General features: G+C 40.0%; 2 protein-coding genes and 2 long non-coding RNA genes across 12 annotated transcripts; 3 read left to right on the plus strand and 1 right to left on the minus strand.

Moving 5' to 3' along the window:
- Nucleotides 1–471: 471 nt before the first annotated feature.
- On the minus strand, nt 472–1,229 carry LOC139619935 (uncharacterized). Its single transcript, XR_011690697.1, has 3 exons — nt 1,026–1,229; nt 844–914; nt 472–605 (listed from the first exon to the last, which is right to left on the minus strand). It is a non-coding gene; the product is annotated as an uncharacterized lncRNA (long non-coding RNA).
- Nucleotides 524–1,583, plus strand: LOC139619934 (uncharacterized). The gene is made up of 3 exons (XR_011690696.1): nt 524–650; nt 876–939; nt 1,063–1,583. It is a non-coding gene; the product is annotated as an uncharacterized lncRNA (long non-coding RNA).
- A 2,350-nt stretch (nt 1,584–3,933) lies between these two features.
- Nucleotides 3,934–14,074, plus strand: LOC139620671 (tumor protein p53 inducible nuclear protein 2). Of its 5 annotated transcripts, XM_071476439.1 has the most exons (5): nt 3,935–4,229; nt 8,423–8,800; nt 9,531–9,848; nt 9,948–10,104; nt 10,209–14,074. In XM_071476439.1, exons 2-5 carry the CDS (start codon nt 8,677–8,679, stop codon nt 10,474–10,476), a joined length of 867 nt encoding a protein of 288 aa, XP_071332540.1. In that variant the 5' UTR covers nt 3,935–4,229; nt 8,423–8,676; the 3' UTR covers nt 10,477–14,074. The 5 variants fall into 5 exon arrangements, with proteins under 5 accessions (XP_071332539.1, XP_071332540.1, XP_071332537.1 ...); XM_071476438.1 differs by having other exon boundaries at nt 3,934–4,229; nt 9,531–10,104; nt 10,212–14,074; XM_071476436.1 differs by having other exon boundaries at nt 9,531–10,104.
- A 1,204-nt stretch (nt 14,075–15,278) lies between these two features.
- On the plus strand, nt 15,279–26,255 carry LOC139620670 (glutathione hydrolase 7). Of its 5 annotated transcripts, none has more exons than XM_071476433.1 (17): nt 15,791–15,930; nt 16,164–16,444; nt 16,533–16,789; nt 17,371–17,597; nt 17,795–17,946; nt 18,061–18,178; nt 18,302–18,369; nt 18,914–18,987; nt 19,168–19,361; nt 20,359–20,446; nt 21,696–21,823; nt 21,921–22,009; nt 22,109–22,261; nt 22,391–22,505; nt 22,597–22,734; nt 23,643–23,742; nt 24,534–26,255. In XM_071476433.1, the coding sequence occupies exons 3-17, from the start codon at nt 16,570–16,572 to the stop codon at nt 24,704–24,706; spliced, it is 2,037 nt and encodes a 678-aa protein (XP_071332534.1). In that variant the 5' UTR covers nt 15,791–15,930; nt 16,164–16,444; nt 16,533–16,569; the 3' UTR covers nt 24,707–26,255. The 5 variants fall into 5 exon arrangements, with proteins under 5 accessions (XP_071332533.1, XP_071332534.1, XP_071332535.1 ...); XM_071476434.1 differs by having other exon boundaries at nt 16,601–16,789; XM_071476435.1 differs by having other exon boundaries at nt 16,164–16,270; nt 16,601–16,789.
- The last annotated feature ends 127 nt before the right edge of the window (nt 26,256–26,382 follow it).

Consider the following 26,382-nt stretch of genomic DNA (forward strand, 5'->3'; position numbering starts at 1 on the left):
CAACCCAACTACAGCAGTAAAATGCTGTTTACACAGTAGTGCGTGAGTAATAATCAAATAATATAATTAACAAAGGTGATACGGGCCATTTTTCTGAGCCCTGCTTACTTTTTTTTAAATACCTTAGGTTCATTTTGCTGATTATATTTACATACTTTTATTTATGTAACATTTCAGTACAAGACTTTGCGTGTAACTGAGTAATGTAGAGAGTAGTAGTAGTACTTTTCCACAAGTAAAACATCTACATACTTCTTCCACATTTGATGAATTTTACTAGGTTTTCCGTTTCCCCATTTCCTTTCCCTGTTTTAGCTTCATAGTTAATGTACAGATTTGAGAATGGTATCGAGCTTCTCAACTAGCTCTGCAAAAAAGCAAGTAAGTGTATTTCCCAAAACATAAAACTATTAAACCTTTGAATAGTCAGCCTACTTCTCATAATGTGCGGGGATCTGCGACATGGACAGCCCCATATGCGGGTCATTAATACTGCTGCTGGCACTGTAAGGTAGTAGTAACACAGGGAGCAAGTCTGACCCAGTATCTTCTGGGGCTGCTGTCTTATCATCTGCCAGCAGCCAGCCGTGCAGGAGCAGAGAGGCCTGAGAGAAGAGAGGAGAGAGGCACCCAAAGTGAAAGCTGCATAGGTAGGTGGAGTCAAACAACATAAAAAAGGTGGTCAGTGAGTTCAAAAAGGAAGTCAACAAAAAAAAAAAAAAAAAAAAAAGTGATTTGACATCATTTTAAGGTTTATAGGATTTAGATGTGATTTGTTATATTTCATCATGGTGGTTGGCTGACAGGATGTGAAACCCCAATAAGGGAGATGAGTGGACATACCTTTACTACTTTTTTCCTTTCTGTGTTTTCAGCTTCTCTCTAAATGCATCCCTACAGGCGATTCTTCTTGTCTGATGATCAAATACAGAAACTCAAGTGAGCAGAAACTTCAAAAAAAAAAAAGAAAAGAAAAGAAGACACCTCTGTAAATAATGAGCTTTAATGTTGTCTCCTACACACACCTTGTCCCATCATGACCTGTGTTTGTTTCCGCACAAGGACGGGATGAGCTGTCAAGTGCCTTCTCACGAGCAAGCGTCAACACAAACAACATGCTGGACTTCTGAGTCAACCCATCCATCACCACACCTTGGTCTTCAACCGCAAACAAAATAGCAGTGTTTACAACGCAAGGCTTGATTGGTTAGAAGCCGTCTGCATTTACACACGTGCCTGAGTTAGCTGTGCCAGCCGGGGCAAGGACAGGCATGCTGTTAAACAAGAGCTTCATGTCACATTCATGGCCATGAACACACGCAGAGAGAGGGAGCGGGAGAAACTACTGTGACCTTTCACCTATTTATCCAACCAGCTCGGGAAACTGTGGGAATCCTGTGAAGCCAGGCAACTTCAGTGAAAGATCTGGCATGGATAGAGGAAAAGAGAAAAAAGAGGAGCAGATAGTGGAAAACCATAGCCTCCTCTCTTTCTGTGTCCTTGGGCAGTGTATTCAAGCCCCAATTATTTGTGAATTATGTGGTCATGATCACATCCATTAAAGAATAACATCTTGAATTGTATTTATTGTGGATGATTAGTTGCTGACATGGAAATACACGTTACAAAGACATGATATAACAAGTTCTGCTAGGCCTGTGACTTTTTCTGATTAGTTTGAGAGCACAAACATTAACACAAGCGCAGATGCACAAACTGTTCTTGCTAAATGTTTGTGTTCACCGTGTTACCAGGGTTTGGATATCATCATCACTGCAGGGTGAATGTGTGTGCTTGTGTGCATGTGTGTGTGTGTGTTTGTGTGTGTGTGTTCGTGCCTGTGTGTGTGTATCTGCGTGAGCTGCCTAGCACCTGGTAACTGTATAGGCCGAAACCTTATCGTCCTGCTTTTGGAAAGCTCATACGGTGCTGGACTCCTGTCTCGTCTCTTGACGCTGTGGTAATAGCGTGACAAAGTCTAACAGGAAAAAGTAGATTTTTAAAAAATGTGTGTGAGACACAACCCTGTTAGGTGTGGTTCATCGTTTTCAAGACATCCAGTCGCGCAGCCAGACGTCATTACTCACTTGCACATTCACGTGTATTATAAAACATAAGATTACATAAGTTGATTGCAATGCATAGTCCTGAACAAAACAATTCAGGTTCACAGTCTTAATGCTAAAGTATGCTGCACACAAAGAGTGTCTGCTGATCCCAATCAGCTGTAAAAGTTCCAGGTACTGTAAGTAGACTTTACACCATACTTCAGGCACTTTATCATCTGTATAACTACAGTATCTTCTTGATCAGTTGCCTAACAAACTTCTCCTTTTGTCAGAGGGTACAAACAATGAGCATGTCACACAAAGACATAAAAAATATATTTTTCGAGGCTGAACTACAGGATTACTCTCAAATTTGACACAATTCAAGTTATAAAAATTATATGTGAGTGATATCATCATGATGACTGACTTTCAATTGGCAGGGAGGACATACTTAGGCGTAAATAAGTGTGTTCTTGCTTCACTAAAGGAATTCCCTGCATTACAAGAAGGAATGTTGGTACGTGGGTACATAAACAAATGCATGTGTAGACGTAAACGTACATGTTGCTAACAATTAGTTTTATTTTTTTTTTATTATGGCTGTTTTTATTATGATTATTTTTCAATCATTTTAAACTCTTCTGATCTTTCTGTGTGGTTTTGATTGTTATTTTTTACCTTGTTTTTTGTTAAATCATGTTTTACATGAAGCTTTGTTTGTTTGTTTGTTTGCCTGTGGCTTCTTGATCTGTCCTGTCACATCTGTTTTATTCTGCTTTTCAGTTATGTTGCTGTATTATAAATACAAATAAGATCAAAAACAAACACAAGCAAGCTGTGAGTGTAGGCCACAACACTCTTGAGTTTTATCTGTAATATTCTGTAGACTTCATAGAACCACAACACAGGATGATCTTTCACCTAGAGAAACACACACATACACACTCACAGTCACAGCACAATCTGCAATAATGAAAGGCGGTGGGTATTCTTAAAGCTTTATTGACTGCAGAGTGTAAAAGTGACCACCAGGGGTTTTCAAAACCTCTCCACAGTTCATTGGTTACTCAAATGCTGCATTCTGAAAAAGCCCGTCTGATTGGCTGGTACAGGGTGAGTGGCACATGAAGGTTCTCCCCACCAAGGTGGAGCAAAAAGAGGGATGTTGAGGGGGAGGGGAAAGAGGTCTATTTACAAATGAAATTTAAAGTAACATCACCACCATTACTGAACAAGGAAAGCTCATTTGGTTGGTGAACGGAGACTATTTAATCATTTGAATATTGATGTTTTGCATCAGATTAGGAAGTGACAAATTTTATGATTCCTTCACCAGAGGAGAATATGCAAAAGAGAGTAGGTTGCCCCTTTCATGTTTGACAATGTTCAGCATCTGTTTGAAATTATGAACTAAAATCAAATTAATCTAAAATGAAAATTCTGAAGTTCAACCTTTTAAAATAAAAAAAAGAACTCCAAAGTCTATTCATTGGGTGACATAATATGTGAGTTGCAAAAAAAAAAAAAAAAAAAAAAAAAAAAAAGTTTACAATTTAATCACTTTGCTGTCAACAGATCTTCATCTTTCCTCGCTGTAGAAAGCCTGTATTTGAAGCTATGTGAGCACAGACCCGGGATCAGTTTACCATCCCCCAGCCCTGACTCTACACAGCAGGGTGGTGAAAGTCGAGGCTGATCACGGATCAGTCTCAAGTCACAATTTCCATCTGGGTGCAGGTTGACAGCTCCTCTCGCCCTACCCCCACCCTGTTACCTAGAAGCCCAGCTTGTGGCTTGTGTAAAATTCTGATTGGCCGGTTTGTTTGGTGTGGGCGGGGAAGGGGGCGGGGCCTGGAGTATTGTGATCTCACAATCAGCTGTTTTGTACGTTCTACATTCTGATCCGAGGATCAGCTGGAGGCAGCAATAAACAGAAGCAAAATCTGCAGCAGAAAAAATACAGGAGAGGAGGAAAAAAGCTGCAGATGTTATGATCTAAAAACTTCAGTGTAAAACTTTTACACGAAGCCCTTCTTCTAAGAAGAAAGCCTTTTATTTTTGTATAATGGTGTTTTAACTACCTCACTTTAAGGCTATCTAAAGCTATGCTTTAAGAATTGTTGTCGTTTCTACTGTGTGTGAGATCTCGTTTACAACTTGAATACATTGCAAAGGCAGGTAAGCTATCCTTTCTTTTTGCTTTATATTTTATAATTGGTGTATTTTGTGTCAAACTATGTGCTCATAGAGGTATCAAACTACATATCTGTGTGAAGCTGCTGCATTCCTCACAGGCTTATCTACAGAAAATATCCATCAGATATCAGCCATCATAAAATCATAGAACATGTAGGCTATTACAACGGAATTGTATCTCTTTGTCTGTCACTGACTCATTACATAGACTATCTTTGACTGCTTTGCCTTATAATTAGTGATGACCTATTATTAGGTCATGAATAGATCTAAAAACAGTATAGCGGCCCAAAACAAATGGTTTAATTAGGTCGATTCGACGTCCTATATTTCGAAAAAATGACACCAGTCTGCATACGTGTAGATCCTACAGGACGACAGCAGTCCTTGTTTTGTAAATTGCACCAAATGCTGATGTGGAGTCAAGCCGATGGCGGATGTTGATGTTTTTTTTCCCCTAGGAGGGGGATACATACATAGGCTATGTAGTCACTTGGGTTATTCAGTAAAATAACCGTGTCATTGTATTGTCGTGAGCCAGTATCCACTCGATGTATTTCGTGCAGAGTCGCTGAGCCACAACTGTCATTGCTTTGACCCTTCAGCTGGAGAGCTTATACGGATAATTCATGTTTAGCCTGAATAACCTACACAGAAAGTCCTGTCATCTCTCGGCCGTCGATAGCCTGAGGTCGACGTCGATGTGTTATTTTGCATCGTAAATCCAGCGTATCTCTGTGTGTTGGAAATGTAAACATTGTCGCTGTGAGCGGCATATTTTTCATAATGTCAGGATTCAACCCTGGATGGTGACCGTCGACAACAGCAAACCATTCACACATCGATTCGTTTCGGCATAGTGTCGCAAAGATGAACACTAGACTTAACAAGCCATATAGGTCGCATATACACTGTCATAGGATCTTTTTTCGCTATGTTTGCTACTCTTCTTTTTTTCCTCCGGTGGCCAAATAAGCTGGAGCCTCTCTGTCCGCGTCAGTGACGTAGGCGTGACGCCTCATGCGTCTTGTTTTTATTTCGCGAGAGCCCGCCCACCCCACTCCGCCCCTCCCACTTTTTTTTAAAAGGACCAATGTCAAAATACAGATTCAGAAGTCATAGATCCTTCCTATAACGGTGTCAGAATGTGCATGTATTTATGTATGTAAATTCTTGTTTATAGAGTGGCTTTTGGAAAAAAAAAAAATTAAAAAAATAAATCAAAATAAAAGCATATGCACACATATATAAGCCAATCATTCAGGGCTATGGGTTAGGGTAATCTTGTGCTCACTGATCAATGAAAAAAAAAAAAAAAGAGTTAGCCTAGAGGGCTAATTTTCAGCCATTGACCCTGGGCAGATGTTAATTGGCATCATAAGAATGAAAATTGATATTTGCATGATAAACATGCCATGATAAATATGTATATAAATAGAAGACACTGTAGTTCCATGCTCACAAATCAATAAATAATGCAGTACACATGAATAAGGACAAATGGGGGACAAAACATAGGTCTACAAAGAAGACGAAAAAGCAAATAAAGCAAAAAAAGAAAAACATTGTTTTGAGTTTTCAATTAAATGCTCCACATTTATCCCTCTGCTCTCTGCCAGTTAATAGATTTTACCTCAGAGGAAATTTATCAGTGTTAATGTGTGGTCGTTGTTAGATAATGCCTCTACACAACCTTTGCCATAGATTCATGAACTTTCTTCTCCAGGATATAAGCCATATCAGTGGCTTTTATTTGCACTCTGTTGGCAGTATCAGTGGCTATATTTACACCAGTCAGATAGCCCTGAATTAACTTGTACAGCCACCAAACTGATAGAAAAACGTACAGAGGAAGTGTTCCCTGTAGTCCATGTTGAGCGTGTGTGTGTTTTGTGGATGTCTGCTGCACCTTACGTAAAGCAGCCCTTAGGCCTTCTCACCAAAATTTTGTTTATCTGGACTTATCTGTCATGGTCTCATGACTTAAGTTTCTGTTTGCCCAAGAATGCATAAAAGCTAAGTGTGCAGCATTTCAGTTATAGTGATTTCTTGGATTTTCTCTGCAAAATTCCCAAAATTGAACAAACATGGGCCTTTTTACCTAGCTGAGTAAGTATGATTTTGAAAATGTGACCTGTGAAAACAAAATCAAAATGAATTCATACAACCCAGAGTATTTGTGTAAACAGAATCTCTGACAGTGACAATATTCATTAAAATGGCTGTCATTTCCATCTGACATAAGAAATCTCGGGAGTATGGTTGCAATTAGGTTGTCTCTTCCCTGTATGTTCCTGGTTACCATGACAATTCTCCAAATAAGGACAGAAAGTGTCAGCTCCCCAACAAGAATCCATCCATGCATGTCTCCTTCCATGACTCGTTGCTCCATGTATAAACCTCTGTCACACACACTTTGTTTCACCTCTGATAATTCATATTAATTAATTATTATGAAATAGTTGCATATCTGCAGCACATATTGTATTTACATAAAGTTTTTTTTTGGGACAGAGCAGGCTGTGGGTCAAACAGATTGTGGAAAGAAATAGGTTATATGATCTGACCTTTAAACCTCTACAACCTTGAAACTATTATACAAGCAGACGAATATATAGATAAAACACAGCCTACGTGAAGAAACAAATTCAACCTTTAGTTCAAGAGATATCTTCAAGTGTGTCAGCAGGTATTGGCAGAGGTTTACACTCTGTGATCATCAGTCATTCCTTCCTCTGCGCTCACACAGTTTAAGTAAATAAAACTCAGCATTTGAACATGTAGGGGTCTGTCTTGTAAGCTGTGACTGTTCAAACATCTGTTCAACATTACATCATCATATTCTCATTTAGGTCAGGCACGTGTCCTTTGCCTCAGTGCCTTCTGTCCCCATGTTGCTGTATTTCTTTGCATTTTAACATTGTGCACACTCAATTTGTTTGACTCTGTGAGAGTCTGGCTCTTTGTCTCACCTCCTTCCACTACCTCCTCCTCCTCTTCTTCCTCTCCAGCCTGTCCATCTGTCCTGAGACTTTACTGATTGGTTATCTAAATTTCATGGGGGAGGGGAGTGCAGCCATTGTCCACCTGCTCCTTACTTGCTGATACATTTCTTTTATACATTTAACACATTCCTCTGCCAATGTATTTCACAATTTAGGTCACATGCTGTCAGGTGCAAGTTGAAATGGTGATATCATTTCATATGCTGACCATTGCTCATGTGTTGAAATCACACAATGCAAATTATAAGTATCTTTTCATTTCTTCTTTCTTCTCAGTTGAGGAATCAGGACATGCTCTTTTATGTATTTTAAACTGTCTGACCTGTTGAACATGGCCCATTAAAACCCTGGTGAATAACCCCAAAATGTATAATCAAGCTTTAAGGCTACTAGAATCAAATTTTTGGAGACCAAAACAGAGTTAAACGAAGAGTTTTGCACTTACATTTGTCATCACTTCCAATTAATGATAATATTGTCTGCTGGGTGTGTAAAGTGGTGTACTAATACGTTTTTCATATCAGCTTTATAAGGTGATAATATGCCAGCGTTGTGTTTTTTATAGCTTGTTGCACTGCACCCAACCCGACTAAACAGCAACCAATGACGTTTTTAAAAATACAGTTTCCCATTTTTTCTGCAAAAAATTCAATTTTGGGGTTAACAGTGACAATAGGTAAATTAAAAAAAACATTTTCTTTCTGCACACAGCCTCAGAGCTGTTAGATTATTTTGAATAAAACTAGGACTAGGTATTTGTCTGTTCTTCCAGGCTGAGTATTGGATTCCCAGCTGATACAATATGCAAACTCTATCCAGCAACATTAGGGTGGAAACTTGAAAAAGTAAACAGCCTCTGTTTTTAGTGACACATTCTTAGTGTCATTTTGACACATCAAAATGCTCTGAGGCTTTAAGGCTTGAGTCCAAAAAAAGTTCCAACATGTAATGTGTCTTGAAATAACCTTGAGGAAACTCTTACCACACACATGCTCACTCACACTGCTTATCTAATGTACTCTGACTAAGCACCAGGAAATTAAGCCAGTTAGTGTCTTCTCTTTTTTTAGCTGTTTTTTTTAAAGAAAAATGTGTTGACAGTGATGCATCTTATCTTCTTATTACCACTGACCACCCCCCACCCCCCCTCTCTCCCTCCTCTCTCTCCAGGCCTTTGCTCCAAACCAAGTGAAACCTTACATTTGCACTACAGAAGCCTGTCCACTCCTGTTTGTCAAAACCGAGATCCAGCAAAGGGCTTCAAGTGAAAAAAAAAGAGACTCAAAAGATCAGAAAAATAATTGCATAAAACAGCAACAAGTGATACATTAACACAATAAGAAATTCAAAAAGGCAGCTACAGCTTTTTCTTTGTGGACAAAAAAGAGCACCCAAGTCATCAACACTTGAGAGTACGAGCAGCCATGTTTCAGCGCCTGAGCAACCTGTTGTTTGGGGAGGTAGAGGAGGTGGCAGCTGAGCTGAAGGGACCCAAACCCTGTGTGACGGAGGCCGATGAGGAGGGATGGATGCTCGTCAATCTGTCTGGTGAGTCTCAGCAGAGGGAGTGCAGAGTTAGATTGAATGGGCTGGTGGGCTACACCAAACTGGGAAATAGACAAATTGTGTTTTATGTTCAAAGATTTGGGTAGCTGGGAAATACCTCTGTTCTCTTGTGCATGTCTTTAATACTGATTAACATTTAAAGTGTAGAGGTAATGACGGGGTGGGGTGAAGAGTCAGTCAGGGCGTGGTGCAGCTACAGTGGTGCTCACCCATATGGCTGCCATACCAAAGGTGTTGTCCGCCAGAAGATGGAAACACATGATTCTCTGTGAATACACATCTCCTTCCTCTTTGTTTGTGATCTCAATCATGACAAAGGCAGTTACTGAGTATGAAAAATTGCTTTGAATGTTCAGAAGCCAACCAAACACAAAAAGCAACATAAAAGTATACCTCTCAGCAGAGTCAAGACAAGCATTATGTCACTGACATAATCACAACCTTAGAGGGTCAACACAACTAATGATGTGACTCTTTTATGTTTTGTGTTTCCTTACCCCCTCTTCTTCCTCTCCTCCAATTTTTTTAAACACCCTTACATTCCCCACACTGGTATGTGTGCGCGTGCGTATGTGATCCCTTTAAAATTGCCCCCTTCAACCCGCATGGCTTTTTGAAAATCTACCACATTTGCATCATTTTTGCAACTCTACCCTTCCGCCTGTCTTTATCGTCCGTCCCATCCCTGATTTCATCGCTGCCATGCGCTCAGAGGTGTCTGACTCCATGATGCAGGCAGAGGATGAGACGGGCGCCCCACTAATTGCACAATCACCCCCTGACAGTAACCTATCACATCATCAAGACACACATACAAGGACTGAATGCCCGGCCCCCATTCCCCACCTGCCTCACAAGCGCCGTAGGACACATAAAGGTCAAGCACGAGTTGCAGTAGCATCATCAGACCCCCTGTCTTGCCCCAGCACTAGCCCATCAGGCTTGGGTGCCACTACACCTGTGACCCTGCCAAGGCGGGCCAGACTGTCCACGCCCTCCTCCACCTCGTCGATGTCCCCTGGCTCTGGGAGTGAGTGTGGGGGCAGTGGGGGTAGCAGTAAGGCAGGCTCAGAGAGAGGCTGCATGGATGAGAGCTGGTTTGTCACCCCTCCCCCCTGTTTCACTGCAGAGGGAGCCACAGCAGAGGCCAGCCCGATGGAGGACCTGCTCATCGAGCACCCCAGCATGTCTGTGTACGTCTCCCCGAACAACTTGTCCATGGTGTCCAACAGCAACCTGTCCGTGGTGGGAGAAGAAAGCATTGTCAGTCTGTCAAGCAGCGTGAGGTGAGGAGCGGCACTTTTAATGCTAGCTTCATTTCAACCTTCGCCTCCTTTATCAGCATCAGCATGACTGTCACAACAATCACACCTTCTTTCTCTCCCGGCAGCAGAGTGGCTGAACCAGCTGCTGCCCCCGCCACCCACAGCACTATGCCCACCAGGGTGAGCCGTGGAGCAGCTGCCCAGGCTGGAGCTCTGGCCAAGGTCACCCAAGTAGCCAGGGTCCAGCGTAGCAAAGCCCGCATCGAGAGGCGCCATCTGGGCCGCAACCGCATCCAGCGCCAAAACCGCACCAGGGAGCAGGTCCCTCGCCATGCAGCCCACACCAGAAACACCTACCTTCACCAGCCCAGCAAGCGTAACTTCTGCCACTAAACTCCCAAGCAACCAGGGGGCATTGTTTACTCTGAGGGCATTAGACACACATCCAAGGCACACATGATTAAATATATTCACCCACAGCATATTTGCTTTTGTTCCTGCACTTACATTAGTTCAAATACCAGTAGACCAGTAGCGCTTTTGTTTGGGTCATACACAAGCTGATTCCACCTGGTAGTTTTATGCCCCACTCTGCTACCAAGCCCTCTGTGCAGATCTGTGTAGATTTTTATCATACTTATTGTCCATTGCAGTATCCAAACAACAAAAAAAAAGTCTTCAAAATATTTACACAGGCTATACTTAGTAACAATAATATCTAAAAAAAAATAAAAAATAAAAAAAAACCAAACAAAAAATTTAGCTCTGTTAATTTTCTTTCCTATCTTAGTAAATATTCTCCTTTCTTCCACTCTTCCTCAAGGAATGTTTTTTTTATTTTATTTTATTCAACCATTACATCAGTAGAATACTTAGTTAAATCTGAAGATAATTGAAATAACCTAATGTACTTTACTCTGATGAAGGAACAGACTTTTCTTGTGGAAACAATGCAAGACAGAGACAAGTTAAGTCTTAGCGTCTTTTCAGCGAAAGCAGCTCATCATGACTTCAGTGCTTTAAATGGAAGGGGGTTCTATGAAAATATAATTTTATGTTTATTTAGAAAAGGTGGAGGGATATACCGTGTGTGACGAGAGCGAGAGAAGGATCACTAGACATTTGTTTGTCACCAGTTTGGTTTGCTAACATGCAGAGTAAAGTTGCAAAGGCCAGGAAACATGGGGCAACCTGTTTCATCACAGGAAACAAGATGTTGTGAGAGTTCTCTCCTCTCAGTTTGAGAAGGTTCAGAGCAAGTAGAAGATGGTGAGAGTATGAGCAAAACAGACTAAAGAGTAAAAGAAATGACATAACGAATTAGATATTAAATAGTATTAAAATGAATGTGGTTCATATGAAATGGTCATTGGAAAGTGTTATGTAACCCTCAGAACAGCCTGTGAATGAGTTAAATTCAACATCAAACTCCACTGAAGAGCATTTTAAAAAAATGGCTCGTTTTTGTGTTTCTCTTGATAATGAATACGGTCATCTTTTTTGTGCAGATGAAAAAAAAGTGGTATGGGCAGCCATTAAATCATTAATGGCAAGGATTATGAAAGGATGCAGGGCTCATCTTTGGGTTACAGGGTATGGCAGGTTATAGTAAGTAAAGAGCGGTATTAATGGTAACTCTTTATTTTGTTTTGTTACACTGTTTTCTGCTCATTTTGTCTTGTAAATTTTTATATTATTTTACAGTCTCTCTCTCTGCTTGGTTCCAGTAAAGAAAGAAAAGAAAGCCTGTTCCTGTCAGACCAAGAGAAAGTACACATTTGGCTTTTAAATCCGACAAATTGAAACCCACTCCCTATGGATCATACACAGCATGGTGGCCGTTAAATGTGCGGTCTGTAAACTGAAGTCACGTGCCCAGCACACATCAGTCGCCTTCATCCACAGTGTGTGCTGTGATCTTACGTTGTCCATGTGAACACCGAAAAGAACGTACAATCTATTTACACATCAGATCCTCTCATATAAAAAAAAGTCATCAATTGTTAGTGAAATAAAGTGGATGTAAACATCTCCTCAAAGCCCACCGACAAGCATCTTCCCCCTACATCTTGCTTATGGACATGCCACGCGTTTCTTTCCAACACCTACTCCATGACTGTCCGTCGCATTATTGTTCGCACATCCAGCTCTAACAGTGTCCACTTAAAGATCTAGCTTACTGATATGTGTTCAACAACAATAGTAAAAAAAAAAAATGGTGCTGAAGTGTATACTAATGTTTGTAAATTATTTGAGACATGGATGTAAGTTTGCACTGTCATACATTTTGTGAGTCAAAGTTTTAGCGGTGTGCTGTGTGCTTGTTTTATTTTTGTTTTTCTTTTGTGATTTATTTTTTTCTTTTCTTTTTGTTTTGATTCAATCTGTGTGTGAGAAGATGTACTGACACGACACGTTAAATGCTAGAAACTCTTTAAAAGAAAAAAAAAACATGGATAATAGTTGTTTATTTCTCTTGTAAATATTACAGAACAATTTATAACGCTTCACTAGATGTCAAAGCCTCTCAGGATTTGAGTCCACAACGTTGTGTCCAATGGGACTGATGAGAATCCTCTCTCTGCCTCACCTCTGTGCTCATTAACAAACCAAGAGGGCTTTTCAGTGGCCAAAAGTGGTGTTTTTGCCCCAACTTCAGTCTCATCTTGGTGAGATGCACCATACAAGCAGCACTAGACTCAGAGTTGACGTGCCATAGGCAAACACTGCCCTCCAGAGGGTCCACCTAGCACAGCATTCGCTGTGTGGATGCTGGTGAGGATACAGTACAATGACATGATTTTAGTAGGGTCTGTAATGGTGTGTTCAAGGCACACATTGAGAGCCTGGGGATTCATTCGGATTGTTTGGAAAATGGAAATGTCTTTGCTCATTTAGATCATCTAGATAAATAAGATCAGTTATTTTCCCTTGAATCACATACCACAATGTTTTCATTTCTGCCTATATTCCTATAAATGTTAATTTATAATATAATTTTGAATATTATCATTTTTTTGTTTTCAAAGATAACTATTATGTATCCTGGTGATTCCTCTGAACAGTGAAGGGAATGTATCTGAGGTGATGAGTCCAATACACACACACATAATGATCTCTCTGGTACCGTAGGGGCTTACTGTTCTGATTGTGTTTCAGAGGTTGACGTTTGCTTGCCTGTTAAAAAAAAAAAGGTATGTACGGAGTGAAAACAGACTAATAATGAGAGATCACAGGTAGATGTGTGTGTACAAACATAAAGATCGCCACAGATAACTCTGCCGCTGCAAACCTGTCCTGTTTTCCTTCATTTTTATTTCTTCCTTTTCCCACCAGGGTCATGTAAAAAGGAAACGTGTTCTCAGTATGTTGTGTGTGATTTTGAAAGGTGTGGTTTTAGAGTGAAAGTCATCCAATAATGAGGAGAGGAGGAGCAGTCACAAAATGTGTGAAGCCTATATGACATGGGAGATGTGGGCAGGGAAAGGATGAGGCAGGAGACAAATAGTTTATATATTTAAAAGATTAAATTAAATGTATCAGAAAAATACAATAGAATATGCTTGTATTTCCCCATATAGGTATTAGAACAGTTGTTCACCAATAGGATGTTTTCAATGAAAGGCATTGAATGTCTGGGGAGTTTCGTATGTTTTATGTTGTGCCCTGAAATGATGGCAGCTTAAAAACACTTGGGGTTTTGCCCTTGTTACATCTCAATTAGTACACCCCTCCCCCCATAAAGATGAAATATATAGACATATAAAATTTGGTGTATCTGATATCTATGGTGATTGTGCCTTTCACTATTTCTGCATGGTTTTTGTGATGTACTGATTTTTCCATCCCCAAAGTGGACAGTAGTCCACTGACAGGCAAGACCTATGCAAAAGTCAACGGATGGGTTTTCCAGCATCCATTCAGAAAACACAGGTACCCGCCAAAAAAACAAAAACAACAACAACAATAAATACTCAGGTTTTCACCTGAATCTTGTGTCATTATTTTCATGTGGGAGGGAATGTAGAAGGGAATGGGATTAGAGCAAAAAGCATGTGATCTACTGTCTGTAGTAGTGTCATCAGCAAAATGTGATTACAGTAACAAAAGTAAAAGTACTCATTATGTGGTAGAATAGTTCCTTTGAGTGTTACATTAACATGTATATGATGTTGTATCAGGTTTAGAGGAAGCTCATTTTAACTGATTTATTTAGATTTGGGTAGTTACATCTTTAACAATATAAAACATATTTTATAAATTGGTCTTTGTAATTTTCAAAGTAACTATAGCTGTCACATAAATGTAGTGGAATAAAAAGTACAATATTACCTCTCAAGATCTAGTGAAATAGAAGTATAAAGCACCCTAGAACTGAAATACTCAAGTAAAGAAAACTGTAGTTAAATACAGTACTTCAGTAAATGTACTTGGTTACATTCCACCACTGTCGACTTTGAAGGCGATGGCATGACTGCTGGAGGAAGTTTACTGTGTGCAACAAAGGGAAGAGGTGAACAGACGGGTGTGGTAATAGACTGTATTAGTAACAGTATGTGGACTGAATGTGGGTGTGGTGCAAAATATGGACTCATTGTCTTAGACTTGAAACTTGAGGAAGGGAGGAAATAAAGGTAAACAAACAACGAGAAGATGTTAAATTATGTATGTAGCTATAAAAGGGTGATCAAGTTTAATTGAACCAAATACAGCATAAGAATAACGTGTATTGTTGCAGCAGAGGAGTCCCTTCTGACATTTCTGTGGACTGAAGCAAGTAAAATAATTTCCTGTTGAGTATTGTTTGATCTTCTGCCACACATTTAAAAGCTGGGGAACAAGAAAAGAATACAGCTTATGAAGGCAAGGCATATTGAATTTCATTGACAACTAGAAAACCTGCACTAGTACTAGTACCTGTACTAGTGAACATTTGCCTCAAAACCATTACCAAAATTGCTGGCAATTGATTTTCTGTCAATCGACTCATCATTTTAGCACTGGAGTACTGGTTGATGCCTGAGGAAATAATACAACACATGTGTTGTGAAGAAACATGTGTTGTGCCCTGAGACCCCCTGGTGAATATGGGAGGCACAGAAAGTTTGTAATTGGAACAGGTATTCTGCAGACCTGCTATAACCTGTTTATCCGGTTCACCAGTTTCAAGAATCCTTAACGGGGAAACTTGGAGGACATGCCTCCTAGGTGAGTCTTCCCTTTGCCTACCAGTAACAGCAAACGGGAAATGGCTTGAAGCACCTGTGCTGAAAGGGGATTTTGTCATCAGCTGTGTGTGTACAGGAGATTTAGTGGCCCTCCACGCCACCTACCATGAAGTAAGTCTGATATTGGCACCAAGACGGCAATTCAGCCAGAAGCCGCATTTCCTTTCTGAATGTCTGTACTTTCATGTAAATTCTTTACAAAAAAATATCCTTCAAGAGGTGTTCAAAAATATGTACCTGAATTCCTGCTAAGCCGGTTTGCATGTCAAGCCGTAGCGGGCTGTGCGGAGCTGCAATGTGAAGCGAACTTCCCTGCGCTGCGGCGTCGTGATTCAGGAGCTCTTGTCGTCTTGGTGACGGGGGAGAGCGGCACTCCCCTCACCTGCCCTGTGTTTATTAAAAACAAAACAACAAAACAACCACACAATAACACCGTTGAAGATGATTTTTATGTGACTACACATATTTTACACCGGTAAGTAACATTAAGCTAGCTTCGAGGTCTCTGTAGTCGCGTTGTTCGTGGAGAGTCAACAAAAAAGATGCGTTAGCTTGTGACAGCGCGGTGGAGAAACAGGACACGCAGATACAAAGCGCCGCTGGGGTTGAGTTTTACACGGTAAAAATACTGCTGCTTCAAAATATAACCAACCACCAGTAAAGTTAATTGCTTTTCAGCGGCATAGACAGAAAGAGGTAGACATATTGTCGCATGTCAATATTTGTTGTAGGCTGTGTTTGCTCAGTGTAATGACACTGCGTGTTAAATGGAGAAGGATATTACCTCGGTGGTTACATAAATGCTTCTTAAAGGAGTGCTAGTTAACTTGTATGCTTTGCTAACCTCTGCAGGTGGCAGCTTACATGAGTGGAAAAATGCATCATCATCGGAGCTACACACCCGTGTCTTGGCCTACCAGCAATGTTCCTTAAGAGGAGGCGACTGCAGTGATCTTGTAGTAAGGGTGCCAGTGTCACACAAGAAAACTACAAATCCCTGTAGCAGAACTGTGATATAATGGGATGTTAGAGACCCCATCAATCAGATGAAGTCATTCTTCAGCACAGCACAGCAACACTAGTGGTTCATATAGGTTTATTTTAGGAATTTTTCACCCGGATGACAGTGGCAGGTGTGTATCAGAGCATCCCAGACAAGAAACAGATGTGACTGGAAGTATGAATGTCATACCCTAACTGCTGCACACCCTCAACATAAAGATAGGTTAACTGTGTGACTGCAAGACCAACGGTAGTCATGCACAGTCCTGCTCCTGAAATCGTGGCAGGGTACCCAAGTGGATGTGTGGCGGATAAAGACGCAAATCCGGAGACAAACCTGGGGAGTGCCTATTCTCCTGTGGACTACATGAGCATCACCAGCTTCCCCAGGCTGCCGGAGGACGATGTGATGTCTGGGGAAAACACCCTCAAATCTCGCAAAGATGATGACAACGTCCTGAGTGAGCAAGATACAGGTCAGTTAGACACTATTCTGCAAACACAAACACAGCAGATAAATGTCTTAAGGTTTCTGAGTGTGGACTCATCATGTTTGTCATTTAACTCTTGAGGCATTATTCTCACTGTTCAAATCATGTCGAAAGGTTAAATTTGAACTAGGGCTGCAACTAATGATTACATTTGTTATAAAGATATGTTCTCAATTAATTCTTTAGTTTATGAATTGTCCCAAAATTGTGAAAAATGTCCATCACAGTTCTCTAGAGCCGTGACAATGTCTTCAAATGTCTTGGTTTTGTCCAACTAACTATTTAAAACCTGGAGATTTTTTTTTATCTAAATGATAATTAAATTATAAAGTATTAACTGATTATGGGAATAGCTACCCTCAATAGTAAACTAATAGTTTCAGTTTAAATTTGAACTACATAGATGCTACTTTGCTGATTACATATATGCAAAACCCAGAAATTTGTTGTTGTTTTGAATGGAGTTTGATGTGAGGGAACATATTCAACATAACATACCAAAAATCGTGGTTGCCCTGCTCTTTCCAGTTTAGTCTAAACCTTTTGGTTTGTGCTGCATGTTGCAGACCCAGATTTGTTTCTGAAGTCAGCTCGCCTCCAGCGACTCCCTTCCTCAGCCTCTGACCTGGCCAGCCATGACGTTGTATCCCTGCAGGAGACCAATAAAGACCCTTTCACAGAAGACTGCGCTTGCCAGCGAGATGGACTGACAGTCATCATCACAGCCTGTCTCACCTTTGCTACAGGAGTCACTGTAGCTCTCATCATGCAGATCTACTTTGGAGACCCACAGGTAGGTGTGTGTGTGTGCGTGTGTGTGCATGTTACCAGTAGGTGTGATTTTGTAACCATGTAGCAATGGTGTTGTTTTCTCAACTGATTATGCGATTATGGGTGATTTGACTTGTCTCCTCTTACAGAAGCCCAAGTCAGTTCAAAGACAAACCAACAGTCTCTCTCTTCTGTCTTTGGTCTTCTGTTTATTGCAAGGTCTTTAACCAGGGAGCAGTGGTGACAGATGTGGCCCAGTGTACATCTCTTGCCTTTGATGTTCTGGGAAAGCTGGGGTCCAGTGTTGATGCTGCCATCACTGCTGCCCTCTGTTTGGGAATTGTCCACCCTCACACCTCTGGTATAGGAGGGTGAGTGATAGAAAACGTATTAATTTCTTCTAAACAGGAATACCACTGAGGTTCTTACACTTGGCTGGAAATAAATAAGAAGACAACTTAAGGCTCTGTTCATGTTTTATACAGTGGCGGGGTTATGCTGGTACATGACATCCGTAAAAATGAAACGCGGGTCATCGATTTCAGAGAGACGGCACCATCTGCACTCCACGAAGAGATGATGCAGACAAACCTTGATCATAATGTAGGGCATTATTCAAGAGTACTCTCATACCTGTTACAGTTTATTAAGAGAGCGGAACACAGTCTAATTGTTATTGTCACGTACAGGGGTTAACATGTGCACTCTTTTCTTGTTGCATTTTAGCCTGGCCTGCTGGTGGGAGTACCAGGCATGCTCAGTGGGATGCATCAAGCACACCAGCTCTATGGCAGGTAGGGCAACAATAATTACATTCCTTGCACTGGCTTCATCTTCTTCATTCTTTCATTCTTTCATATTGTTTGTTTCACTTAATGACACTCCTGTGTATAAAATGCCCTTTATAAATAAAACATAATGGAGTATATTTTTTCCTTCATTTTGTCTAATGCTTTTGAGACAAAAATAGCAAAAGCTGATATTTATATCAGCTCAGACAAAGCCTGTGTTTGTTTCAATGTCCAGAACTAAGAGAGTAAGATTTCATAGTGAAAGTATCACCAGCTGTGTTAAAAGAAAAGACATGTTTTTTTTAGCCAGAGTGTTGGGCTGCAATTACTCTGCTGTGTCATTATCTTTGTCCTTGTGCCTCAGCTGCAGTGGGTGATGTTACAGCACTATCTAACTAGTTTGATCCATGCATACAGATTAAATGTTATGATGGCCTATTGAGGATTACCAGTTTGGCAAAATAATCTCTTTTAAAATGAGTAGTTCAGATTCTATGTATGAGTTTTATAACCAAGTCAAAGTTACATAACCTTTTGATTTCCCCAGGATGCCATGGAAGGATGTGGTTACCATGGCAGCAGATGTGGCCAGAAATGGATTTAATGTAACCCATGACTTAGGTAAGTATAGTGTAATATAGTAGAAATCACTGGGTGAAGTTACTCTCACTTTTGTCACTGCTCCTGTGATTAAAAACACATAGGCATTATCTCACAGCCTCAATTATTGCTCCTCAACAACATGAACGAAAGTCATATAAAAACTGGATGATATTATCTTTCTGTCCTCTCTCTCCCTAGCTGAAGCTCTGGCTAAAGTTAAGGACAAAAACATCTCAGATGCTTTTCGGGAATTGTTCCTCCCCAACGGCCAGGCTCCCCTCTCTGGATTATTCACCAGACGTCTTGATTTGGCATCCATATTGGATGCTGTTGCAGTTAAGGGGATATCGGAATTCTACAGTGCAAACCTGACGCAGGAGATGGTGGCTGCAGTAAGGAAGAATTTTTTCCCCCATCTCCATCTACGATTATATAAGGACTCATGAATTCTGTATTGTCTACACGGGGAGTCACGTACCCCTCACACTAAGTCCCTGTTTTACTTTGACTTCAGCTTTTTACATTTTGGATAGGGTGTGGTAATAAGTCAGTACTTGTAATTGCAGTTTTTACTCATAATTGTGAGGTCTAAATTCACGATTAAAAGATATTTATTAGTTAAAGTAATCTCACAAAATGATATCTGAAATCAAGTATGGAATATCATTTGAAAAAGAGTTTTGTAGTTAACATGGAGTTCAGCACAAACAAAGTCAGCTTACGTAATTGTCTGTTCTTCGCACATGTGACCAGGTATTGTCATCAGTATCAAAATAATAGGTTATTATTATTTTATTATATTATTTCAGATGTTGTTGTGTTGGTTTGTTTGTGACTCTAAAAATATAACCAAGTATAGAATTTCTTTTTCATATTGTTTAAAATGATTTAAGTGGTTTAGATTTATTCCCTACTGCAGAGTTTCAGCAATATTTGGTATTTAGCAACAACATAGTGACAGAACACAAATACAGTACAGTGATACAGTAATCAAGTATAAAAAGTTCAAAAGGAACTGGGCTGTAATCTGTCTTACCCCAGGCTGTGACAGTTTCACTCTTAATATTGTGAGGGTTATTGCAAATTTCAGTCTCTGTCTTTTTAAAGAAGGGACCCAGTCATTGTCCTTTAAGTTCTAACTTTAAGTCACACACAACTAAACCAGTGTTTAACTACAAACACCACTGTCATTTAGATTCACTGTGTGTTATTTGACTATGTATACATTTGGGAGTCTGCTAAATTAAGTAGTAACTTCAAATGACTGAAACATTTTAAACTGTTAAATTGCTGTTAGTGATGACAGTGATAACAAGTCAATGACAAGTTGACAAGTCATGCTGTAAAGATATTATCTTTAGATTTAAACTCACTATGCATTTTTGATAGGTGCAAGCAAAAGGAGGCGTCCTTACAGATGATGACTTTGGAAACTACAGCACAGTCTTACAGCAGCCAGCAGAGATCATCTATCAGGGTAAAAGCCTCTTTAGATTTTTTATTTATTTATGTAATGCTTTATTTAAACAGAATGTCTCATTGAGAGTGTGATCTCTTTGAAGAATAAACATATACAGTTTAAATATGAACAGACAAAAGAATTAACATGTACAAGCAGTTTGAAGAGTCAGAGAAAAGACTGAGAAAAGCAGTCAGAAGTGGAATTGTGAATTCCTGAGTACAGTCTTTTAAAATCCTTAAGTCAAATAAAACATTTCAGTTTCAAAGTTTTCTGCAGCTCATTCCATGTGTATGGAGCATTGTAACTGAACCCAGTTATCCCAAGCTCAGTTTAAAAATGTGGTTCAGCTAAGGTTAAGATATCCTATGACCTGACATTGTTCGTACTGTGTTAATATGAGACCAGAGAGCAGTAGAGCCTTATAGATAAATAACATGCAATGCAATTCCCCTCTGTCTGTTAAGGAGGCCCATCACACCTTTTCATACAAGATGCAAGGGTGGGTGAGGACTAATCTTTTGTGAAAAAGCACGCAGTCAGGAGGCATTAAGGAGGAGAGAGAGGCATGCATATACAGGATATCACCATAATCAAGAGCAGACATATAACTAGACTGCACAATGGTCTTCAGACTTGCAAAAGAGAAGTAAGATTTGTTTCCTTACAAAAAGCCAATTTTGACTTTCAGTTTGCTTGTCAGGTGTTCCACATGGTTCTGTAAAATGAGTCTAGTGTCCAGCCAGATTACCAAGTATTTCTAACACTCAGCAATTTCAATTTTCAGATACATTAGCATAACTTAACTCGACCTGAATAATCTCTCTTATTGTTCCTGTTAATAAAGTATGTCCATCAAATATATACTTAATAATGACCAAAGACACATGCATGTTGACAAGGTGAAGTGTGTCAACAGTACACACCTGCACACTTGAATATTTTGTTTACAAGGGCTGTTGTTGACCCAAATGCAAATATAATTGACATGACAAACATCCTGTGTGGGCTGTGTATCTAAATTTTCTTTCTCCTCACATTGTTCTACTTTTGTCATATATTATACATTGCATATATCATTGTGTTTCTGTAATTGTTTGATGAACATTTTGTAATTTTTTTCATAGCTGTGTTTTACTGTATACTTTCTTTGGTACACCAAGTACAGATGGTGCAGTGTTGAGGTTTTGTAATTTTCCTTTGCTTTATACTTTGTACACTGCATTTCTGTCGTTATTTATATAAATCATTACATTTGTTTCTGAAGGACATCATGTGATGGCGGCCCCAGCCCCACATGCTGGCGTTGCCCTAATCACTGCTCTCAACATCCTGGAAGGCTACAACATCACTAGCCAGGTTCCCAGGAACAGCACCTACCACTGGATTGCAGAGGTAGTGTAATAACTGCTTCGTCACTATTCACCATAAATAGTATATCGAATTCAGTAATTAATGTGACATTTGTGTTAATTTTGTTTTACTTTCTCAGTCTGTGAAGATAGCTTTGGCCTTGGCTAGTGGGCTGGGAGACCCTATGTATGACACTTCTGTGTCAGAAATTGTCACCAAGATGCAGAGGTAGAGATCATTCATTGTCTTTAGATATATAATGTGTATATTCATCCTAACTCAGTGAGGCATGCTCATTGAACCCTGCCCTTTGTTTCCATCTCCCAGCAAATCACAGGCCTCCGTACTCCGCCATATGATCAATGACTCTCAGGCATTCCCTGTCAGCCATTACACGCAATCATTTACTTTGGAGAAGGGTGCAACAGCTGCCCAGGTCATGGTCATGGGCCCAGATGACCATATTGTGTCAGTCATGAGGTATGTCAAGCTTACACTGAGCTTCTATAGCACATTGTCTATTTAAGCATATCCCTGTGATAGTTAAGAGTGAATTGATATCACTGGAAAATTTAAACTAAGACCTTTTCTTATTCTTGGCTGTTGTAGCTCTCTAAACAAACCATTTGGCAGTGGGATAGTGACTCCCACAGGAATCCTTTTGAACAGCCAGATCCTGGACTTCTCCTGGCCAAATAAAACACAGAGTTCTTCGCCTAACCCAGTAATTGTGACTTATTATTAACTAATTTCTCATTTAAAGATTCATTATAGCTTCTCTTGGTTCTCATGGTGTTTTGTCATGTTTGCTCTAGCACAACAACCTCCAACCTGGGAAGAGGCCCATGTCCTTCCTGATGCCAACAGCCGTGAGGCCAGCTGTGGGGTTATGTGGCACATATGTGGCTGTTGGATCTTCGAATGGGGAGAAAGCTCTCAGTGGAATTACACAGGTTATTGACATACTGGAAGCATTAATTACATTCATGATTTATCATAAAATGTTTGTCAGCATGTGAATAATCCTGTCTAGAAAAGCATTTTTGTTTGGCCCTGCAGTTAATTTATGTACAAAGCAGAGACTGTGACCCTCACTGGGGCAGTTTGCAGCTGAGTGTGAAGGAGCAGATGAGAGTCAGCACCTGTCAAGCCTGAGGCCATGGTTCTCTGCAGCCAATGGAGGATTGACTCCTCCAGGTTGGGAGTGAGTTGCTACCCAAAGTGACAGAGTTTAAATATCGTAGAATCTTGTGAATGGGTGAAAGATTGACACAAAGATTTGTGCAGCATCAGCAGTAATGTGAGCATTGAACCAGACCGTTGTGGTGAACTGGGAGCTGAGCTGTAAGGCAAAGCTTTCAGTTTTCCTGTTGATCTATGTTCCAACCCTCACCTATGGTTATGAGTTTTGGGTAGTGACCAAAAGAATGAGATTGTGGATATAAGAGGCCAAAATGAATTTCCTCCATTTGGGCTCATGCTCAAAGATATGTTAAGGAACTCAGACAACCAGGGGAAACTCGGAGTAGAGCCGCAGCACCTTAGTATCAAAAGGAAGCAGTTGAGGTGGTTGGGGTATCCGAGCAGGAAGTTTTCCACGCACATCCAATTAGTAGAGAGTAGGGGTGAAGACCCCGTGGTAGGCTTATAACACACAGGAAAGATGATATCTGTCTTCTGGCCCGGGAATGGCACAGGAGGAGCAAGAAAATGTTGCTGGGAAGAGGGATGTCAGGACTGCCTTGTTTAACCTGCTACCACCATGACCCGACCCGATAAGCAGCAGAAAATAGATGGATAGATGGATTTATGTGTTTGTATTATTCTATGTATATCAATTGTGTTTTCTGATCCCTCGCAGGTGCTGATGAATGTTTTGTCTTCACGTAAAAACATGAGTGACAGTTTAGCATATGGGAGACTCCACCCACAGCTGCAGCCCAACACCCTCCTGGTGGACTGTGAGTTTTTCCAACTGATCAATCTATTGTGTAGTTTGGTGCTAACATGACAGAGTTCCTTAAAAAATAAACTGGGGGCAGATTGAGTGTTTGACTTTGTTTCAAATTACAGTTCTGCTTTCCTATCCACTTGTGCCCTTGGACCAATTTACATAGTTACACAGTTTTGTGTATACTATGCAAAGCAAATGAGTCAGTGGGAAAGCAGGAAGTACCTCATAAAAAACAAACATGGCATAACGTGTACTGAAGGGTTGTCATGCTACAGTATAATGTTATGAATCCCCTGTGCAGTTAAAAGATGAGCCAGCAATTTTTTTTGTGGGAAGCAGCATAAGTGTTAAGTTTGTAAATGTTGCAAAAACCCATATTGCAAAATTCACATTTCTTGCTGGCACCAGGAATGATAAATATCAGTTTCTGATTCATTAGAAAGGTGATCCAGTGCAGAGCAAAGATCAGAGTGTTACTCGATCTTTAGTTTTGGATCTGGCTGTGATCTAAACATAATCTGATCATAGCTCTCTAAATTCTAAGTCAAGGCTATAGGACATGTGCTGGGTTTTAAAACATGGTATACATACTTGCATGACTGAAAGTCCTCATAGACACACAATCTGAACATACTGTGATTGTTAAGCCTGCTGTGTATTTTCCATTACTTGATCAACATTACATTTAATAACAGGTGTAAGTGTAGTGTTATTCAGCAAGTGCTATTTTTCATTGTTCATTCTTCCCACTAACCTCAGACCATCCTACCGCTCCCACTTCCTTCTATTTTACTACAGCTGAGTTTCTAGATGAAGATGTGGAGCTGCTACAGGCCAAAGGTCACAAAGTTGAGAGGATAAATGTTCTGTCATTGGTGGAGGGCACCCGGAGAACTAATGACCTCATCATTGGAGTGAAGGATCCCCGTAGCACTGATGCCTCAGCCCTCACTATGTCCAACATGCCCTAGTGTGCCCCCCATAGTCTCACATAAAGAGGAAGGGGTAAGAGTAACACTATGACTGACAGTTAATGAGGACGTTCATCAACCTGTGCAGAATTTAACAGCAAAGTGCTGTTGTTTGACAGAAAAAAACATTCATCTCTGAAATGACTTTGTAGGAAACTAATGGGGATCCATTGATAAATTTGTTTGCTGACACATAGGAAACTATTAAGGAGCACCATTGCACACACTAATGTTGGAATGCTCTCTCTCTTTCACAGCCTCAAGTAATATTCAGTCCGTGTATAGATAATGTTGAAATTATATGTCCATCCCCTTAATGGCATCAGTCAAAGTCTGCAGGCTATATTATGCAGAGCAGGACGAAGCAATGCAAGGCGTATTCATAAATTAACATCTGTATTTCAGTTCCACTTAAAGAAAGCAAAAAACTTTAGAGGTTTATGGTGGATTTACTTGGTGGTTGTGAGGAAAAGGAAACTGTTTCTGAAGTAAATTAATGGTGATTCTCTGTAAGAATGGGCAGATATGGAAAAAGCAATGATGCCGCACTATTTACAGCACCTGCATGGTTCTCAGTGCATTTGACCCACCTTTCTGCTTTTCAGTTTTTCACTGCACTTCACCATTATTCCAAATAACATGAAAGATCACATGGAATAATGAGGGTCATAATATTTATTAAGCCCTGCATTTTCACAACTGGATGATCTAAACTCAACACCAAGGTTAAACCATTTACTCACCTGCTCTTTATATGGTGTGTGACCGTGGTTAGATGTTGTTTGGTACATCTGCTGGAGTTTTAACTGTTGTGAACAATCAATGGCTCCTTGGGACCATGTTAAGACTAACACATTATTTACACAATATATCCATACAGAAATGTGGTTAGGCCTTCACATCTCAAGTGGTTTCCTTCAACAAGAGGAATTGTTTCATTTTAACAGGTGTTAAATATCACTAATCGTAGAATAAGTGTATTTAGATATTTAATTTAAGTAATTTGAGTTGTTGCATGATTTTGTTCTCATTTAAAGCTTTTTTAGAACGGGGATACTTGTTTTTAGAATGGGAATAGTCTGATTCTATAGAGATGGATTGAATGTAATCTGTCTATTTTTATATGAATATATTTGTTTGGCTACATACATTATTTCTACTGGTGTAACACAGTGCATTCAAGAAGCAGATTCCAGAAAAGGCTGTCATGTTTATTTTGTATATTTTGTGTACTGGTGTTATTTTAGGTGCTATATTTGAAGTAAGAACCAACCGCTTTTGTAAAGCATTGCATTCTAAAAATTGTTTAAAGCAAGTCCAGAAAGGGCAGTACTGACAGATCAAACATTTCCTTATCCTTAATGTCTCCATTGTTGGGTACCAGTGCAATATGACTGTTGTTACTTGTTTCCTTCATGGTAGAGTACCATGCCTTAAGGCACACATTTGCACAACACCCAATGTTTGATTTCATGTGTATTTGTATCTGATTTTAATAAAAATCAGCACCGTCCAAACCCAAGAAATAAAGTGTTTGCACACATCCTAATGCTGGAAAATGTCACTTTGTTCCTCTATACATCTGCAATTGGATTAACTGACCTGTAAAATAAATGAGCCTGCTCTTTCCAGATAATAGGTTTAGGGATTTTATTTGGGAATTTATTAGCCTGTTG

This window comes from Trachinotus anak, unplaced genomic scaffold, assembly GCF_046630095.1.
Source record: "Trachinotus anak isolate AG129_WGS33_773 ecotype Australia unplaced genomic scaffold, CSIRO_AGI_Tana_v1 ptg000004l, whole genome shotgun sequence".
Classification (NCBI taxonomy): Eukaryota; Metazoa; Chordata; class Actinopteri; order Carangiformes; family Carangidae; genus Trachinotus; species Trachinotus anak.

Excerpts from the sequence above, each read along its gene's own strand:
- LOC139620670 (XM_071476432.1), top strand. The coding sequence starts at position 16,570 with ATGCACAGTCCTGCTCCTGAAATCGTGGCAGGGTACCCAAGTGGATGT. Across the intron at positions 20,447-21,695 it reads AGCAGAGATCATCTATCAGG|GACATCATGTGATGGCGGCC; the intron begins GTAAAAGCCTCT and ends TTGTTTCTGAAG. Across the intron at positions 22,506-22,596 it reads AGAGTTCTTCGCCTAACCCA|CACAACAACCTCCAACCTGG; the intron begins GTAATTGTGACT and ends TGTTTGCTCTAG.
- LOC139620671 (XM_071476436.1), top strand. The coding sequence starts at position 8,677 with ATGTTTCAGCGCCTGAGCAACCTGTTGTTTGGGGAGGTAGAGGAGGTG. Across the intron at positions 8,801-9,530 it reads GATGCTCGTCAATCTGTCTG|AGGTGTCTGACTCCATGATG; the intron begins GTGAGTCTCAGC and ends CCATGCGCTCAG. Across the intron at positions 10,105-10,208 it reads AGTCTGTCAAGCAGCGTGAG|CAGAGTGGCTGAACCAGCTG; the intron begins GTGAGGAGCGGC and ends CTCTCCCGGCAG.